Source organism: Chenopodium album, chromosome 3 (genome assembly GCF_948465745.1).
Source record: "Chenopodium album chromosome 3, dcCheAlbu1.1, whole genome shotgun sequence".
In the NCBI taxonomy this organism is placed as follows: Eukaryota; Viridiplantae; Streptophyta; class Magnoliopsida; order Caryophyllales; family Amaranthaceae; genus Chenopodium; species Chenopodium album.
Window position 1 is genome coordinate 63,569,044 of NC_137836.1, and position 21,436 is coordinate 63,590,479.

The following is a 21,436-nucleotide window of genomic DNA, read 5'->3' on the forward strand; positions in this document are numbered from 1 at the left end:
AAGTTATCAAGTTTTCGAACATGAACAGATGAATCAGAAGGAAAATATCCTCACGGCTATAAAGGATCGTTAGACTGTCTCTCCAACAAGGCTGTAATTTTCAAATATAAGCGGGAGATGCTCCGCAGTGCAAGATTTACTCAACGATCGTAGTTTTTAATGAAGGAAAATTTTATTTGATTCAATATCTTATGTATTTGTTAACGTCGAATCTCTATTGTAGATGTCGTATAACTTTTAATTAATGAAATATTTTTGTTATTAAAAAAAAAAAAAGGCGGAGGGACTATAGTGAACAAAATAGTTTAGAGGGACTAAAAGTGCACAAATACAAGACTTTAGGGAGTGTATTTGCCCTTTGATTTAGAAGACAAGACAAAATACAAGACTTTAGGGAGTAATACGGAGTAAACATTGATTTACTCGACATTACAGTATTACACTGCCCCGCTCCACCCTTCCCCAGCTCTCTCCTCCATCGAAGCGTACTCCGAATCCTCCATTGAAGCGGCTTTTGAGCTTTATCTCTTCCATTGAAGCAGCATCTGAGGTATTTTATTCATTCATCAAATATCAATTTCACAATATAGTGTTAATTCCAGTAACAGTCAATTTAGGGTTCTCCTAAGGTGAATTATTGAACTATTGTTTATACGATACTGACGTTATCAAAGATTATGACGAGCGATTTCGTTGCTAGAATTTTGCTATTCATATTCTTAAATGAGAAGAATTTAACGTGATTTTTCGAGCCTGCTTTGATAATTGAGACAAATTTGGTTGTTAATGTGTTGCAGGCTGAATGTCAGGAGAAAACTATGAAAACGGACCTTTTCTCCCCATGCCCGAGGCAGCCACCCCTCCCGCTTTGGCTCAGGGAGAGGCCAGTCCTCAACTCTCAGATGCTAATGGGTACTTTTTATTTTTGCAGTTTTGCTCTTTTTTTTCTGAATAATATTTAAATGATAACTATTATGCTTGATTTGGTTAATATTCAAGAAATTGAATAAACATTGCGAGGAAATAATGTGCAATTTTTTTTTTTTTTTTTTTGGGTCTATTTGAACTCGAAATTACTTAATTTTGTGTATAAACAATAAACTTGCTTAGTTGTGGTTGGAGTTTTTGTACAATGAAGTTCTTCTATACTTGAGGGAGCTAAAGGGAATGTATTGCTTAATTGTTTTTTAGTGCTAATTGTATTCCCTTTAGAAAAAAAGATACTCCGTAGTAAGGGCATTCCTTAGTAAGAGAACGGTTAGTGAAATCAAGAATGTGTTGTATCTAGGTTATGACTTGTGAGCTAATAGAGTTGAACTGTCTCTGATTTATTGTTGTTGAGCTAAGCTAAGATCAGCTACTGGGTTGTTTTTTACTTTTATGAACATGTTACTACCTTTGTACACCTAAGAGGGGAAAAAAATACCATAAACCAAAGATGCTAAAACTTTAATGCATAGAGCTAATGAAGTACGGATTTTATATTGTCGGTAAAGTCTATGATCAACTTTTGGATTGATGTCTAGTAGTACAAATATTAGGTATACCCCAGCTCTTTATTCTTTGTGGTGTCTCTCTGTGGTTATATTGGGTTAATTCAAATTTGAATCATTGCAATATACAAGTAATTGATTTGGGACTTCAAAATCGGCTAAAACTTCATTGTCTCTATTTTGAGAGGGCAGTAAAATTGAATATGGCCTTTTTTTTTTTCTTGTTTAGACTGAAGTTGTGGTCTTTATGGAATTATAAGCCATCATCTGGAACTAGACTAATGTTCGTTTTGGATGCTATTAACTATCTTATGCTATAGCACTGGAATATTTGGTTGGCAGACATGAAATAAAGCTGTTATCTAAATATAGGTAGATGTTAATATGCAAAATATTTTCTTGCTGATTTCTAGCATACCTTGCTTGACATTTTTGGAGGAGGTAGATAACTAGGGCGTTTGTTGATGTCAACTAGGCGCACTTAGCTAAGTGGTACATGTTATGCATGGAATACGCGTGAAAGACTGAAAGGAGTTTTGAGCTCTGAATCAACTGTTCTTTTGAAGCCGCAGCAACTTCTTTTGTTCACTAACTGTCAATCAATATGTTAAATAATATATATATATTTTTTTTCCCTTTTGTTTTCACTGAAGCATATTATTGCAGTGCACACAGTTTTGAACTTTTAATTCATTAAAATCCACAACGTTTTTTGTTTACCCTTTTTGTCATGAACTGCCATGTTGCCAAAGACCTTATTGGTTTTGACTTTTGAGTCTTTTGACTTTCCATATTTACACTTGTCAATATACTTAGGCTATGCTTTTTATGGGTTGCTCCTCTCTTGGTGTGTGCATATGTCTCAATGTTTTATCTGAGATATACATTCAATTGAATCACATGTATCTGAGCAATTTTTGTAGAAAAGTATATATAGTAAGATCAGCAGCTTTATTTTTCATTAAAGTTGTTTAAAATTTTTAATTGAATGCTTGCATCTGAGTTGTTTGGATGATTTCAATTGCATTCCAGTTTCTTATATGAGCTTTGTTGAATTTGTGTCTTTAGATTTGTGTTCACCTTTTGAGGTTGGGTTGCACGATAAATGCTTGACCTGTAATGCCATGAGTACTGGTTACAATTTTTCTACTTTGAAAAAGCCTATTACGCGAAAAGTAAAAAGAAGGAAAGGGGCATTGAGAAGGGACTATAACAGAAACAATTTGTTTGTAAACATAGTAGCAACAATTAAATTGGATGGTACATGTGATCACAAACTTTTAAATTAATTGGATATATAATAATTATTGTAGGTCGGTTATAAAATTACCCCGATATAATTAAAAGTTACTTATGTTTTATTGATATATTAATTCTTTTTAAAGGAGTAAAAATCTTATCTTAGCATGTGAAGATAACTAAATTATCCTTATATAACTTATTTCATAGCCTATTTATATTAAAATCATATCAGATTTAAAGTTACCCCTAATGCAGGTTAAATGTTAACTCAAATTGGATAAAAGTTACCCTATGATTGTTTGATGTACACTAATATTATTGTAAACCGGCTGTACACAAAAGTTTTGAATTAGATTAATTTAAGAGCCTAATCAAAATATTTAATCTTCACAAACTTTAGTTCTTTGGATTAAGAAATCAAAAATTAAAAATTGGTGCTCAAGAGTATAATATTGAGCTAATTTGTTTCATATACTGGCTGTGATGTGAGACTAATCGCGGATAATTCTGGTGCAATGCACACATTATTACAGTTGTATCACTTATAAATTATGAGGACAAAGGGAGTTTAGTGAATCTTTCAGAGCAGCTTGTCTTGTTTCTGATTGGATGTTATCTTTTTTCTTGATCATCTGAGTTCCGGGGTTAAGTTTTGGGAATCAAATTCCGAGATGGCCATGTACATTTTAGATGACTACTGCACTGCTCTCATCTTAATAAAAAACTATCATTAATTTTTGTGAGATAATAGGTAATTCCCGAATCTCGAGCCATGCTTTGGTTTATAAAATTAATATCTATGAAAAATATAAGCATTCAAGAATTATATGTAAAAAAGTAATTTTCAAGACATTAATCCTTACATTAGATGTTTTCATTGGAAATCATCTTTAACATTAAAAGTTGATGCTAATAAGATCCATGCCCAATATTCCAATTAAGGTCTGTTTTTTTTTTTTTGGATAATTTTTCCAATGCAAGCTTAATTTTTTGGATGATTTTCCAAGTAAAAATATGATTTAGTGAACTCCCTTATATAATATATAGATATGACAGCTAAATTCTTGGCATTTTCATGTTTTTAGTCTTGTACTTAGAGCCTCTCTTTGTTTCTGATTCATGTTATTTTTTGGTATCTAGAAATGGAGAATCTGATCCTAGGCTGTCAGCTGAAGAAGTGAAGGGGGTATTGGAAATTATAGCTTCAACTGGAAAGTTTTGGTATGGTTCTATTTCAAGCTTCTTGTTGCATACACACACATGAGCTATGGGATGGGGCTTGGTGAAATCAGCACTGATCTCCCAATCCTTGTACCTACATGGCGCATGCACTATGGTTCTCATGATATCATCCTTGCCACTTTTTCTCATTTGATCTTATAGACACAAAAACACACATGCACGTACATGGCGCCACACACATAAAGATGTACACTGAGACGCTCAGATGTATGTATGCGTGCGCATATAATTAATCACACTCATGGATATGCACAAAGTGGTATCTGGAGCTTTGGTTGGATTTTAATAACCACTAAAGCAAAACTCGTGTTTTAAGGTACCTATGTTTTAACTTAGCCAAGTATTTATTTAAATTAATTAGTTAACTTTATTTTACTTTGTAACAGGATTTTAATTGTAAGTGTTTAATTATTTAATTAAATTATAAAATAATTCAAATTTTTAAAGAAGGAACCGATTTTTTTAGTTTTTTTATTTTGGTTCAATTTTTTTATTTTTTATTTAACGAGGGAGAGGGAGACTGAAAATGACTTGGTTGGAAGGAGTTAGGAAGGATATGAAGTATATGGATTTGCATGAGGATGAGGCATTGGATCGTAAGAGATGGAGGAGGAAGATTTTTGTTATGTCTACACGGAATAATTACTTTTGGTTCATGTAGCCGACAACACTTATGGGATTAAGGCTTTGATTGATTAATTATTTAGCGGTTCTTTATTAGTTTGATGTAATAAGTAGCATGGCTACTTTAGTTCCATAAACATATTGAGTTGGCGTAGATTATTCTTATTAATAAATCAGATTTTAGTAGTTAATAATTTCGGATTTTATGATCAAATAAAAGGGAATTTTATTTGATTATGAACTTAATGTAGCCATGCTACTTATTACATCAAACTAATAAAGAATTGCTAAATAATTACTATGAACTTAAAAAGCTAAGAAACATTTTAAAAATCCTGCAAGATATTATAAAGGTTTTAATTAATCAATCAGAACATTGTCCTTCTTATCAGTGGATTGCTTGTAGCTCCTTGGATCAAATTCATGATCGTCGTCATCATCATCCTCCTCCATAGGTTCAGGAGTTTGAGGTTCAGGCTAACAAAACAAACATGTTCATAGCTTTAAATCATAAACATATAAGTCATGATTGTGGAAGCGTTAATTTCTGAATTTACCTCCAGCCATTGTAAGTAAACTACGAGGAAGTTGAAGACCCAAAATTGATCTACGATTGCAGAACCGCAACTGTATTCTTCTGAATTTTTAGTTCTGAACCCTCACTCTCACTTAAGATGGTGTTTATGTGTGTTTGAGAGTTAGATACAGTGACTCTTGTAGTAGAAAAAAGACTCACGTTGAATGACATATATATAGGGAGTTTTGCCATCAAAACTCCTATTTTCGTGAGTTGGTTATGGCGGTTTCCTAAGTTGTGGGCTATTCTGACTTCGATTACGGTGGCTGCATTGACTCACGAAAATCCACCTTAGGATATGTGCTAGCTGATGGTGCCGTCTCTTGGAGAGTGCGAAGCAGACCTTAATTTCTACTTTTACTATGGAGGTTGAGTTCATATCTTGTTACGAGGCTACCTCACATGGTGTTTGGCTAAAAGGTTTCAAATCTGGGTTAAGAGTTGATGACTCTATCATTCTTCTAATAAGAATGTATTTGTTACAATTTAGCTGCAGTTTTTATGGCTAAGAATAAGAGTGGAATTAAAAGCAAACACATTGACATAAAATTTCGAGTCGTAAAAGAACTTGTTTAAGAAAAGAAGGTGATCATAGAACACCTTGACCTAAATTGATGATTGCTGATCCCTTGACCAAAGGCATGCCAATTAATGGTTTCAAGGGTCATGTACAAAGGATGGGACTTAGTTCTATCATGTGAAACATTTGTTTATTGTATTGAAACTTTCTCATTCAGTTTTGATATTTCTTGCATTATTTGAATTTATGTAGATATTTGGTTATTTCAATAAGAAATGTCATTTTTGTTTGATCTAGAGTGAACATGAGGTTTACTAATTAAGTTGTATGAGTGGTGGAAGACCGAATATATTGTGATACATGGAAGATTAGTTCTCGTTATTAGGGAATTTATCGCTATGATTAATATATTGAGTTTTCTGTTTAAATGTACCAAATGGGAGAATGTTGGATTATTTTGAAAATAAATAATTATTAATTATTATGGAAATAAGTGGTCCATATATATTGGAAATTAATTTTCCATGATCAAGGAAACTTAGTGCCCACTATCCTACAAACTTAGGATACCACCATAACCAATAACTTCAGAATTTATTTCTTGATAAACTTAAACTAGAATCTGAAATATTAAAGGAAAATCCATTTGGAACATAAAATGTCCTTTTTAATTGCAAAATAAAACCACTACTTAGAGTTAAGCTGCATGTCCCAACTGCTTCCACATGCAAACTCATCTTGTTGACAGAATAGATGTTATGTTCATTGCCCATTGGTTTCCTTAGGTTTGTCATACCTTGCAAGGTATTCGAAATATGGATTGTGGTACCAGAGTCAATCCACCATGTATTACAATTAACATAAACAATATTATATTCATGACAAACGCTAGAAAATTACCTTTTTTCTTAAGGCCAATCCTTGAACTTGGTGCAGTCTTTCTTCATGTGCCCCTTCTTTTTACAAAAGAAACACGAAGAATCCTTTATAATGGATTGATTTACTGGAATCTTTCCCTTTCCCTTTTCTTTTTCCTTAGTGTGATCCATTTTATTCTTTTCAGAAGTTGTTAAATTCACCTTCCTTCCTCTTGAACACACATGGTCATAAGTTCATTAATTGACCATCTGTCTTAATGTGTGTCGTGAGAGACTATAAAAGGGCCGTATTGATTAGGAAGAGTACATAGAATAAAATGCACTGGGAAAGAGTCAGATATGGTGACTTCCAAATCTTTAAGTTGAGCTGCCATATCACTCATGCACATGATGTAATCATGCACTCCATTAGTCTCCGTGAGCCTCATGGATGAAAATTGCATGATTAAGGTGCTAGCAAGAGCTTTGTCAGAAGTTGCAAACTGTTCATCGATGGCCTTAATGAGTTCTTTAACATTATTAGTATGCTTATCGACGGAACCACGTATACTAGCACATATTTTAGTCTTTATGAACATAACGGAGAGACGGTTAGACCTCTCCCACTTTTCATAAAGACTAATTGCATCTTTAGTACTAGTCTCCATTATGGCAGGTGGTTCGTCTTTCCTAATAGCATAGTCAATATCCATTCATCCTGATTGCAGTAGCACTCTTTCCTTCCACACCTTATAGTTGCCTATGAGCTAAAGTGTGACCCCTGTAGCAAAGTGCTAAAGTCAATATCTTATAGTAGCCCTTGTAGCACTCTTTAGTTTAACACGTGTCTTTTTTCTGCTAGAAGGGAGTGACCCTTGTACCTTGTAGCAGAAAAAAGACTCACGTTAAATGGTATACATATATAGGGAGTTTTACCGTCAAAAAATCCTATTTTCGCGAGTTGGTTAGGGTGGTTTCCTAAATTTGTGGGATAGTGGGCAGTAATTTCCTTGATCATGGGAAATTGATTTCCAAGATAAATGGACCACTTAACTTAATAATAATTAATAATTATATGTTTTCAAAATAATCCAACATCCTCTTCCTCCTCGTCGAACGACTCATTAACTACTATCGGGGGATTTGGATTAGGAATCTCTTCACAAGAACCATTCCCTGTCTCATTGTCTTCATCCATAGGTTCTTCTTCAGGCTCTAATTCCAATTCTTCACTACGCTCTTAGGCGGAAAGTTTTGTGGAGGTGGATGATTTTGATGATAGTAGTCAGGAAGTGGAAGATTATGTTGATATAAATAATAGTGTTGGGCTTGAAAAATGTAGCTAACTAGATATCTCCAATGAAGGCCTCATTGGCCATAGTTATCCTCGTAGCGAGCATAGTTAGGTACAGTGATGCACGGGTACGACACTTTTCCACCGTCTCCCGTACCGGGGACGTTTCCGGGACGGGTACGACCCAGAAACGTCCCTGAGCCGTACCATCAGAAAGTGGTACGGGAGTCGAATTTGGGGACGGCTGAGAGGTGGTGAGGAAACGTTTCGGGGACGGCTCGACCCATCTTCTACCGTCCCCGTACAAACCCAACCCATTTATTTTACAATAAACCCCAAATTACATTTCTTGAGTTCGATTAGGGACGAACCCTAGAAATTGAAAAGGCTAGATTCTTTGTGGAGGAGGAGGCGACCTAGGCTGCAACCCTACAATCGAAGGCGGCGACCCCTACGACCCACCTGTCACCGGCGACTGGTGAACACGCGTCACTGTCAAGTGTTCTACTTGTACCTTATTTTCTCTTTCTTCGACATAGCTGGGTTGTTGAATACTTGAATTAAATCAGTTTTTTTATTTCCCCTTTTGATGGTTGTGAATCTTGTGATTATTATTTTACTTATTTATTTACTTTTTTTTTTTGAGAAAATTATTTTTTTAATATGATAGTGTGATGCAAGTTCGTGATGTGATTATCTTTTTTTTTTTCCCCTGTTTTCATTCCACTGACTATGTAGCACCAGTAGTGGTTTGGCGTGAACTTTGTGATTTTGTTTCTCTTTTCATTTTTCATTTTAAATGATTTTGATAATCCATTTCTTTTATTTGTGTGTGTGTGTGTTTTTTTTTTTTAAAGCTTTTATTTGTGTTTTTTTTTTGTAAAGCTTTTATTTGTGTTGTTTAAGACATGATATTAATTTTAAACAAGTTTTTCACTTTTTCTTTTAATTTGTGTGATATGGATTTTTTTTTTTTTAAAAAAAAACTTTTTATATATTTATATTTTTCTAATTTATTTTGCCGTATCTATGCCGTACCCGTTTTTTGAAATTTTGATTTTGCCGTTTTCTGTCCCCGTACCCGTACCCGTTTTTGTCCTCGTATCCGTTTCCGTGCAACCTAGGTTAGGTGTGCCCCCGGATGAAAATCAGAAAAGTTGTTCTTTATAGCTATGTTGGTCCGGAAGACAATGAACTATTAAAGCAGACTTAGGAAGGTGCCATTACTTCTCTCCCATAACATCACATAAGTACGAATAATGGTATCAACCTTCCTAATAAAATGGATCGTATGCTCATAAGTCTTCTTAATCAAAGTTCCAATCTCTGTGTACTTACTAGGCAATTCTATCGGCATCCTGTAAGCAAACCAACTTAGAAAATAGAAAAACCCTTTCCTAAAGAAGTAAAAAAAAAAAAAAATTAATATAAACAACATAGTTCTTACATAAAATTTAAGTTTGGTGTTCAACCAAACAATCTTTTCTTGCATATAATTAAGCCACATAATTACATGCTTTCATACAATTCATAACAATCCTACAACATGATTGAACACCACACATGATTAAATAAATGCACATAGGTGAAATAATTATAATTTATATGCCCAAATATTTCTACACAATCTCACCACATGCCCAAATATTTTTACACAATCTCCTTTGCATACCCTGCACAACTAATTTTCTAAATTCCTTTTTTTTTTTAATAATTCGAACTAAAGCACTAAAATAATTAAAAATTTTCGGACCAATTTTTTTTTTAAAAAATAAGCTCTTACCAAAATTAAAAAAACAAAAAAATTCGGTTCCCTCTTTTAAAATTTGAATTATTTTATAATTTAATTAAAATAATTAAACACTTTCAATTAAAATCCTGTGATAATGTAAAATAAAGTTAACTAAATAATTTAAATAAATACTTGGCCAAGTTAAAACATTGGTACCTTAAAACATTAGTTTGCTTTAGTGGTAATTAAAATCTAACCAAAGCTCCCGGATGCCACTTTGTGCATATCCATGTACACGCATATAGTCATACGTTTAGGAATTTGAATGATTGCAATTTCCCATAAACTAATATTTTTGGAAACTTGGTGGGAGTAAATAAGTGTAAAGAATGTAAAATTCATGTTAGATGTTATGCCAACTTGATGGGATTAATGAATGTGAAAAATGTAAAATTCATGTTTAATGTTATGCCTTTTTTTTTGCTGGATATTTTCCTTGACTTTGTGTTGTCACTCAGGCATGAATGGGATGAGTTGAAAAACATGCTGTTGTTTCAGCTGAAGCAGGTAATGGTGAGGTATGCTTGTTGTAAGGTCTTTATTGTTTATCAGTGCTGGTTTTAATCTGTCTTTGTCCCTTGGAATTATTATTTGAAATTAATTTCTGTTGAGATTATGACATCTTCTCCCATGTAAATTTGAATATCAAGGTTCTTTCGGAATATCCAGAAGCAAAAATTCCTGATGATCAACAAAATTCTTCTTTGGGAGAGAGTTATACACAATTGGTGAAAAGCTTAGAGGAAGGTATTTTTATTAAATAACTCACTGTTACATTTTGCATCTTGGTATTTTCTCTGATATCTGGGAGTGCTACCTGCTGGTGGTGCACTACCTGTTGGAGCTGTGAATTCTTAGTGCTAATTGTACTAATCTTCTAATGCCCCCCAAATTCTAGAAAAGTCTTTGCATATTTGGCTATATTTTTCTTTCAATAACATTGAAGCTTTTGCAAGACAATATTGTTCTACTATTCATCTAGCTAAAGGATGCAGCATAGGCTAAGAATTTGGTGTGTTCCATTAACAATTGCATTATGATGAGAACCTACAGGCTTGATTGAGGAGCTTCTGGCTTGTCCAAAATATATGATTTCTGCATTTGTTGACCATGCTCCTGCATATTATTTGGGATGATGGTGATTCTTTGGCAATACATAATCAAGGGTGTGTTGTTTTATAATTGATTTAACTGTGCTAAAATTTATTGAATAAAACTGAAATGAAATCTACTCTGGAGTATATTATAATTATTAATCATATGATTGTCATTAGTCAATACTTTATTTTTCTGTATTCACCGTTAAATTTAACTTGTTTTTATTTCGTAGTATCATTTATCTGAGACATTCATGCACTATTATCTTTTAGTTCAAGATACGTATGTAATTACTTGTCAGTTATAATTACAATGCCATAACTTCAACCTCTTGATTTGTATGCATAACCTTACATGTCACCTTGTTTGGGAACGGAGAAGTAATGAAATTCGAGTTTTCTTTTCAAATAGAGTCGGCAATTTAGTTTGAAATCTTGTTAGCCGGTAAGCCCAACCCTTCCCTCAGCTTGTTGAAAAATCAATTATAGAATATGATATTTAAGTTTCTGGAATTGACCTGAATTGAAATGATACGTGTAAAAATAATACACACTAAATGTTGGAAATTCCAGCTGGCTGCTTGGCATTGGTGTTATTCTTTCTGTAGAAAAACTCTGGAAATTAGAAATTTCTCTTGCAGTTTGATAAGGCAATGTGTTTGATAATGTCATAATGAAGAGGCAGTGATTTCTTTTCTGGACTTGTTGGAGTATGGATTAATGCCATCCATTACATATATCCCTGTTTTATTTTTTTTTTTATTATTTTTTTTTTATCAATTATTTATTATATCTGTGCATATCAAAGCCCATAGCTGTTAGAGGGTTGATGGATATAGTTTTTAATGTTATCCTCCAATTTGTTGGTAATCTCATGTACTCTTGCTTGCACTAGTTTTCCTATGCTATTAATGACGTGCATTTCAGTCTTAGTCCTTTGTCCATGTTCTGTCCCCATGCTTTGTTGATTCTTCATACGAACAATCAAATCTATGCACAGAGACTACTGTTATAATTTCTAATCGTGGAGCAGGGCATCAATTAAACTAACATCTTGTAGTAAAAAAAATGGAAATATTATGTTGCAATCTTGGCCTTTAAGTTTTGGTACCATCATATATCCTTCACAATACTGTTAGGAGGCATTGAGAACTAGGGGTTTTAAGACATTACATATGTGGAATCTGGAATCAAACTACTTTAATACTTTTGGGCAATGTGTTTGCATGGTTATGTGATTAAGGAGCATGTGGAGCTACTTAAAAAGGAATTATTATTATCAACGATAGCATGATTTCAAAATGCCGGTATGCTAACTATTTCAAAGAAATTGTGTATCTTGTATATTTTTTTTCTTAATTATCTGTTGTTGATGGACTTTCCTTTGAATGGAACCAAAGTAATGTAGTTGACTCCAATACCAATTTGAAGGAAAAAGACTAAAGTGGATTTATAAGATTATCATTTTTGAAGCTTTTCTCTTTACGTACAGCTCTATTCAGCTTTCTAGATGGGCCACCATTCACATTGCAAAGATTTTGTGAGGTAATTGATTATTATATATTGAAAATCCTTGCCAATTGTTTTACTTTTGTACTAATAGTTAAGAGTTCCCTTATCTGAAGCATCAAGGCTCAAGTTACTTTGTATTTTTTAATGCTTAGAAGTTTATTCCTGTTAGTTACTTAACTGCATTTGTAATCTGGGTCAGACTTAAGCCTTTCAAATTTAGGATGATGCTGAAGTTTAGTATAACAGAACAGAAAATAATGAAGGCCCTTCACTGTCCCACATGGCCATATGTAACTGTAAAATAATTTAAGTATATATTGTTATTTATCCAATTCTCTTGCTGTTTAGAATTTGGGTCTAAATATTTGACTTTGTGACTCGTTACTAAACATGTATATGTTCTATTTAGTGATGCCATTTGCCATTCCTGATATCATCTTTTAATGTTGGAAAGAGCTAAAATGTGAGAACTGTAAAACTGAGAACTCTTTATTGGGCACTACTGTTTCTTCGTATTGACAGTGTGAATTGAACACATTTTAGTATAAACTTTATCAGGTGCAGTAGTTTTTTTGAATTATACTCGTAATTCAATTAGGCATGAAACTGCATGGGCTGATTTAAACCTAGCTGTAGCAACAGTGTGTTGTACCACTAGCCTTTAGGCCCAAGCAATACATTTTCATTGATTGATATTTTTAAAAGGATAACATCAAATATTGCATGATTTAGCGAATAGGATTTTAATGTATAAACTTGAGGTCCCAACATCAAACCTTGTACAAAGAACAAAGCATGTTCTAATTCTTTTAATTGTGTGCGATGACATGGAATGAAACACCTGAAGAGAGTTCCACAAAGCACCTAGGCTTGTTTAGGAAAATATATTGGTATATATTATGCTCTTTATGTTACTTAGGCTTGTTCAAAGATATTTCAAATCCATATTGGAGGTTAGTAATACTTAACCTTGCTCTTTATGTGGAGTTGTGGAGAAGAGAAAAGAGCTTCCAACTCTAGAAATTTAATTGGTAGACAACAAAAGAGGGATGCAGACGTGTAATTTTACCATTTGATATCCTTCAATGTTCTTTGGGAATATCCTCTATGCTTTAATAGGTAGACGACAAAAGAGGATGCAGACATGTAATTTTACCATTTGATATCCCTCAAAGTTTTTTGGGAATATCCTGTATGATTTAGTTTCTGAAGACTTTTATATTTTTCCAATGTTTGTTCTGTAATACGTCACATTATTTACTGTTTGGTTCCCCGATGTCCAGGGGAACCTATATTGTCTATTGAAAAAAAAAGTGTTGTGCCTGGATGTATAATTGCTTTTGTGTCTTTTATACACCATCTTCTGCTAATCTTGATGCGGCTTACTTTATGGGCATTGAAAGTTGACCTTGTGCTTGAACAGATATTACTGGATGCGCAGACTATCTATCCAAATTTGTCAAAACTTGCTCTGGCATTAGAAAAGGTATATTATAATTCTATCGCTTCCCACTTTGCATAATTACTTGCCTATCTGCTTCTTGAAAATTCTTTCTGTCCCAATATGGTTTGGTCATCATTAGTGCCTAAATATATTAATAATAGGAAGCACTGTATAATATTACTGATAAATCATGTACATAGAATTATATCGATACAATTAGGTTCTACATTCAGACCTAAGACTCTTAGAATTAGGTCTGAATGTAGAACCTAATTGTATCGATATAATATTACTGATAAATCATGCACATAGAAATATATCTATGCTCAAGTAAGCAAAATTAGCTTGCTTTAAGCAGTCACTTCTCATAGGGATGCTCTTTGTTGGCAACAATCATTTCTGTTCATGCAATCTTGCTTCTGTCTGAATCCTTTATGAATAAGCAGAATAACCAACCACTGTGGTACTGAAGTCTGTAGAATTAGGTACCTGAAACAAGCTTACAGCTCTGCTCTGTGTGAGAGTGATATTTGATACAAATTCAAGATTAAATTAGCTAGTTTGGGAGCCTTTTAGCTACTGATTGTGTCTGCGGTTAGAGTGTTTCCTGGAGAAAGCATCCTCTCGATTCTTTAGTATCATGACTTTAGGCAAAATTTTGGTGTCAGCTTGGTCTTTACTCTGTGAATCTTTCCAGTGATGTTTTGATTTTTGAGCTTCCTTTTGAAGCTGTGGTGCTCTCGCTCATTCCTAATGTTTGTTGTGATATAGATACAGTACAACCTAGCATCATAAAATAAATAATTTGTGACTAGTGCTTACTGTCTACAATTATTTTCTATAACTTTGTAGACTTTCCTACTAATCTGTGAGGTAATTTTATGTTTTACAGAACCTGTTGGTGACTAGTACTCTAACGAAATCCACGGATTCATATCCTCCCCCAATTGTGCAACTAGCAGATGCCTCAAGAGAGCAGGTTGAGGATGCCCAGCCCCAGCCCCAGCCTCTGCCTGAGCCTCAACCTGAAACCGAGTCTCAACCTGAACCTCAGCCTCAGTCTCCTCCACAATCCAACTCAGTAGAAAATGGTGGGGAACCAATGACAGGAGACAGGGATGAAGTAATGTCCGAAGTAGATGCTGAAGTGGATGATGGTATGACCATTGACATGGAAACGTTTGAAGAGATCATCAGTTCATCAGAGACAAATTCTCAGCCCAACAATTCTCAATCTTAATGTGAGCAGATGCTGCTGTTTAAGTGCTCAATCTTAAGCAGCAGCATAGTCAATGTTCACAGTGCTGCCATTTGAAGTAGCTAATTGAGAATTTATGGTGCTTAATTTTGCAGCATATCACATTGTATTACTACTAAAGCATTTGATAACTTTGATGTTGATACATGATGCAGCCAAAAAGGAACAGCATGATCATGTATTTGTAGCTCTTAATGCATTGTGGTCTTATTTCGAACTTTGTATTTTCTAGCGTAATGATGTGAACTATTCTGCCTTATCATGAGAGCTAAAGTGAACCACTTTATATTCCTGATGCAACCGTTATACACCGCATTGTATGTGGCTCTGTGCAAGTGTTCACCATGTTTGAAAAAGAATGTCTGGCCAGGATTCATCATAAAATTAAGGAAGCTATCACACACTACATAATTTATAATATTTTGAAGCTCGATCTGAAATGGAGTAAAATTTACAAAATTTCCAAAACAAAACATTATTTGAAAATCAGTTGATTCATAATCCAAAATTTACAGAAACGTAGTTCAAAGTTCAAACCATTCTATATGATCAATCGCATAAAGATAGAGAATGTACTATGAATCTCCAATGAACTTAGTTGAATAAAAGCATAAGAACGTACCGTAATATCCACTATGTTCAAGCCCAGGTCATGTTTTAGGACTTAAACTAAATGCTGATATTTCAGTAATTATCAATATCCTGCAAGAAAAACAAGTTAAAGGCCTTCAAGTTCAGAAAGATAACCAGCAATTTGAAAGTTCCCATAGTTCCTGATGAAGTGATGCCCTTTTCATTTACAATGGTGATTTGGTGACCAGTTAAAGGTAATCCAATTTGTAATACAATATCTAGTTAAGGGTAGATTAAGAAGGAAGCAATGATATATAATTTTTCAGGAGGTACTAATTTTGGTACTTCACAGCCATCATAACTTCAAAATACTACCTCCGTTTCTTATTATGTGCAACAAATGAATATTTTATGTCTCACAAATAATACCCCTTTGTTGCACATAATAAGAAACGGAGGTAGTATAACCATATCATTCAAGACAGTACCACAGCCATCACTATTACTTCAAGTATATGACTAATATGAGATAGCATCACACCTATCCAAATTACGAGCACAACATACCTTATCTACCCAGGGTCAGATTGTTTTGCATATCCCGGGAGGATTTGCCATCTAGTCCGATCTTATCCTATACAACAGATTTTCTGCTAACCATGAATATGGCGAATTATCAAGAAGATTAAGCCACCAGAATCAATGTCACAAACAAACCTTCAATGCAAAAAAATCAGAAAGTTAAACATTTTTATTTTGCATTATGGTGTAGAGATAGCCTGTGAAATAGGAAGGATAATTGAAATTATTCATGGTTATGCCACAGATCATGATGCCTAAAAAATTTGACAAAGAAATGGCAATCGTCACAAGCTGTGTGTATTTCAGCAAGCACATTTTTAAATTTGTTCCAATTTCACGTTTAATCAAAATGCTTGCTTAATTTAGAATGATGACAAACATAGGTTTTCTTACATTAGGAAATAAGCTTCAAAACCAGAGAAAACTAGAGAGGTTCTCTTAACAAAATTTTAGATTTGGGTAAGTCAAATTGATGTAAGTTCGTAAGAAGCTGAGGTTTGTTATATAGTAAAAAGGAAACAATTAGAGAGACTCTCATAACAGAAAACACCAATCTGAATTTTCACATATTGTAGCAGCCATAAATATCAGTGACTGAGCAACTCCAGTTCTTTAAGTTATAAAGGAGCTGCCATTTTCAAAGAATGCTGAAATTGAAGGATTGCACCAGCACAAATAGTCTTCGTTCTTACCCTATTAAAATATTACTATTCAAGGATATTGAAACTAATTGAAAGAATAATTAAAAAAAAAAAAATGGAAAAAAAAATGGAATAAAGATTGGTCCAAAATTGTGTAATTTGCTATGCATTATAGAGCAAAATGTTACAAGGTCAAGAACTGACAATCTAACTACAACAGAGCATCACATCTCCCAGAATCAACTTAAATGACTTGTATCATCATGTCCCTCTAGACACAGAGATACATCAAATGAACAGAGGAGCTGATCCATCATTCGGTTTTTTGCAGTTAGAAGCTCCATTCAAAAAGCAGAGAGCTATGATGTTGAAGTAGAACCCTGCAAGGTCTCCAATATGTGCTCAATTCTGTATTTCATGACAGGCTGACCTTTCCGTGTTCGTTTAAACATCTTTTCCCGTAAATCTTTCCTGCGGGATTCAGCCTTTTCCTTTTCTTCCTTTTTTGCTTTATAGAAGGCTTCTTTTTCCATCCTTGCTTTCTCCTGTTCTTCATGTTTCTTCACATACAACTCTTGCAAACTGTATGATCCCTTTTTGTTTTTCTTGTCTTCCTTGCTTGTCTCACCAGGACCACCATCATTCTCCTGCAAGTGAGCCAGGAAGCATGTTACACTCAGGCCAATGTTTCAGTTTAAAATAGCAAAAAAGAACACATACCTCAACAGGTTCAACAGATACGGATTGATCATTAGGTTGATTTTGTTGCTTCAGCAATTTCTTGTACTTGCTTACATGTTTGGCATTCGTGTAAAATTCCCTTTTCTTCTCTACAGTGATGCAAAGATGTATATACATTAGTATATCACCGATATAATCAAATAAAAACCCAGTCAACATTTAACTATGTAGCATATATTTGCAATACCAATACATATACATAAAATTATAGAAAAGGCTCTTTTCAACTCAGCATACGACTGAAAAACAGGATCACGCTAATCAGATCAGCATCGGGATTACATGTTGGGAAGTGCAAGGCATGTCAAGCACTGCAAAAGCAATAAGCTTCCATATAGACCTGACAATTCAAAATATAGTCCTTAGCCATCTCTTTGTCCATTCTAGTCCAGCAGATAGGAAATTACTATTTTTCTTACATGGTCAATATAGAATTTTAAATTTAAAGCAGAATCTTCTTGCCTCAGTGAAGGGTCAAAGATACCAAATCAAGGAGTTCAATCAAAACATCCTATGTCAAACTCTTTATTCCACCTCAGATTTGTGTTAGAATTAAATACCGAAACACTCAAATTTGGGGTATGGACACTTGACCGACCCGTATCATTGACAGAAAATGCAAAACTTCCATAAGATGTCTACAGTCCAGCACTTTTACGAACAGCTAAGTCTTGAGTCAACTAATATGCAATAACACAAGCGTAAAAATCATTGGCCTATAGATTAATTGTTTCTTCCCCCACAACAAACAAGCACTCAAAAAAACATGCCTTACTGTCATCATGTTTCTCGATCCCTAAACGAAGACACGTTGCAAGACCAATAAATCACAATATTTCCCTTCCATAACTCATAGAAAACCAGCTTTCTACAATATGATCTGGGTGGAGGCATCAAGCTCATTGGAAATAGAAAAGTCCAGTCACTAAACCACACTCTGCAAGCCTGCTTGCTATCCACAAGATATGAATTGCAGATTTGCAGAAACGCATCAATCATTCCGCCACAAAAGATCTCATTGAACATAAGTAAAAATTCTTGGCAAGAGGAGAACAAGACCACAAAATCACTAAACCTGTTTGTCCCAGGCTCAGGCCAACAGCAAGGACATAATAAATTTTCATCAAATAAATTCAATTGATTAAACTACCCATAAAATTTCACAGCTGAACTTAAAAAAGTAGAAGAAAAGCTTCTATGATCGGGCTTAAAGGTAGTAGGTAAACTTTGTTGGTACATATTTGATAAGACCATCTCTAATATCATATGAGTATAGATTCTTGTGTCTACAAGAGACTTTGGATTAAGACAACCTCTGTGACGTGTCTCACTGCAGGTAAGTTGCATCCTGTTTTTTACATGTTGATTGAAACAAGCAGAAAGAGATTCTTCAAATTGGAATTTTGGTTCTATTAAACTCTAAAATGAACAATGAAAAGATTGCTCGGCTCTTAAACAGCACAACCACAATGTATGCTGCAAGTTCCTATTCCTTAATCAACTGATGGAGTAAATTACTAACTAGTAGCAAGTTCCTGTCATTGTAGAAAGGCATAAAGTTAGACTCTCCATGCTTCTAGGGTTCAAATTAGTAGCATAAATTATCTTGAAAAGCAACTTCTCCCTTTTCTTCTTCTTCAATACCATTATACCCAAAGCTAACAAAATACCTCACTAGAATTGTCAATCCCCATCCAATATGTCATACAACCAATACAAAATTAGTCCAATTACAACGCCACGAAGCCGGCTTGGCGGCTTTAGGCCTTGAATAATACAAGAAATCATTCCACAATCAATAATCAATTAAGCATATCATCGAAACCCAAAAACAATTAGCACCATGAAATCAAAGGTCAAAATACTCTAAATTCTTCCAAAAATCAAGCATCAGAACAATACCCAAATACCAAAATCACAAGAAATTCATAAAAGACAGCAATTTAGAGGAGTAGAGAAAAAGGAACATACTTAACAAAGCAGGATTATATGAATTTTGTTTGGCTTTAGCATTGGCAAAAGCTTCAAGAGAAAGACCAGTGCCTCCCAATCTCTGCATATTTTTCTTCATCTTAATCTTACTGTTGTTGTTGTTCATTTTGTTATAGGGATTGAAGCCACCTCTTTCGCCCGAATCGTTGTTCTTGAGATTAGCGTTCTTCATCGTACGAATTTAACAAAATATGAGAGAGACGTAGAAAAAATGCCCAATTTTTTCAGTGAAGATAAACCCTAATTTGCAGGACACTAACAGACACGATTGATGGTGTTCTTGAAGAAGGGCACAATGTAGAAGACACCAATTGTTTAATGTATCTTTAACCCGAACCTACACGATCAAGTGAGAACCTAACCACTTCGAACCCGACTTTTTAGAATTGGAAAGTGACACTGTTCAAGACAAAATCGTGTACTCCTGTAATCCTATAGCACTGTCAAAACGGTTTGACAGTTCTGGTTCGGTTCGGTTTGAAATCGGTTCGGTATTAAATTGGGTCGGTTTGAAATTGGTTTAAATGTATCGCGGGTCGGTTTCGGTTCGGTTTAAATAGTTATCGGTTCGATTCAGTTTCGGTTTATTCTTGAGCGGTTTTAATTCGGTTCGGGTTTTAAACAGTTTCGGGTTGGAAACGGTTTCGAGTTAGAAACGGTTCGGTTCTTTTTCGGTTTAGTTTTATTTTGGTTCGGTTTGTTGACGGGTTCGCCTTTTATACGATTTAACGTTATTCGGATCTGTTCCATTTCACGTTTACTAAATTATGGTTCAAAACGGTTTTTTATTTCAAAAAGTCGGTTTTTAATCGGGTCGTTTGGATTCGGGCAGTTAAACAATTTTGGTTTGAAATTTCATAGTACTTGCTAACTAACCTTTTGCTCGTTAGCAAGTTTAATATCAAGCCGAGACTTCATCACTTCATATTTAGGCATTAGGCATTATATTATATACAAACTAGATGAAGCCCGTGCGATGCACGGTTTGTTTGAAAATTTTAAAATAATTTTTTTATACGTATATTTATGTGCTAAAATTTGTTATATGTTTAGATAAAATTCCTGATATCAAAAGATAATATTTTATATTTAATTAATTTAAATTGGAAAATCTTATTCGCCAATTTTGCTTACGTGGCATTTGAATTATTTAAATATAAAAGATTTTAATAATCTCTTATTTAATTGGTTACTACTAAAATTTATAATCCTACATGACACACTAAGAAAATTAGATCCTATGTAGCTCTCTAAAAACTCGGGAAAAACTCACCTTTATATATATACTAGTTTTGTGCCCCGTGTGTTGCCCGGGTTGTTTATTGAATTTCAAGATAAATATTAACATATGTATCAAATTTTAAAATATATCATTGATACAAAATTAGTTAAGAATTGATGTGTTTTTGTGACGATTTGCTATCCAGTAACCATGTAATGACCAATAATAATATTGGTAGAAATGTTCCATTTAATACATTAAAAAAAAAAAAGATTAGCAAAAAAAATAAATTAAATAAAATAAATGTTCAAAGCCCGTTGGGTTGATCTGAACCCAAAACTTTAGGTAAAGGTTGAACATTTCTTGACTCGTAACTTGAAGTGACCCAATCCGAGATGACTCATGACCTGACTCTAATTGACAGATCTACATAGTAATAAAATTCTATTAGATTGTGAAGTATTTTATTTTAACCGGTTAATATATATTATAAATGTATGTTTTACGCTTTAAATTACTTCCTTCGCACCAAAAAATATTATGATATATATGAAAAGTAAATTTATATGATAATCTTTGAGAATTATAATTTAATAATATTTTTGAATAAAATTATAATTCAATTTGTACATTTAAAATATTGGTATTTTATCAAAAATAAAACTCTAAACAAACAATTTTATCCTAAAATTCTATCCAAATAAAATTCTAAACTATATTTTTTTTGTTAGGA

At 33.8% G+C, this 21,436-nt stretch overlaps 2 protein-coding genes across 2 annotated transcripts; one reads left to right on the top strand and one right to left on the bottom strand.

The window, feature by feature from the left end:
- The first annotated feature begins 397 nt into the window (after positions 1 to 397).
- Positions 398 to 15,172, top strand: LOC145624032 (uncharacterized). The gene is made up of 8 exons (XM_081676954.1): positions 398 to 550; positions 798 to 912; positions 3,876 to 3,956; positions 10,100 to 10,148; positions 10,292 to 10,388; positions 12,231 to 12,283; positions 13,674 to 13,736; positions 14,587 to 15,172. The coding sequence occupies exons 2-8, from the start codon at positions 803 to 805 to the stop codon at positions 14,932 to 14,934; spliced, it is 801 nt and encodes a 266-aa protein (XP_081533080.1). The 5' UTR covers positions 398 to 550; positions 798 to 802; the 3' UTR covers positions 14,935 to 15,172.
- Positions 15,173 to 16,867: 1,695 nt separating this feature from the next.
- Positions 16,868 to 19,802, bottom strand: LOC145614630 (uncharacterized). The gene is made up of 3 exons (XM_081669695.1): positions 19,461 to 19,802; positions 17,469 to 17,578; positions 16,868 to 17,395 (listed from the first exon to the last, which is right to left on the bottom strand). The coding sequence occupies exons 1-3, from the start codon at positions 19,651 to 19,653 to the stop codon at positions 17,108 to 17,110; spliced, it is 591 nt and encodes a 196-aa protein (XP_081525821.1). The 5' UTR covers positions 19,654 to 19,802; the 3' UTR covers positions 16,868 to 17,107.
- Positions 19,803 to 21,436: the final 1,634 nt, after the last annotated feature.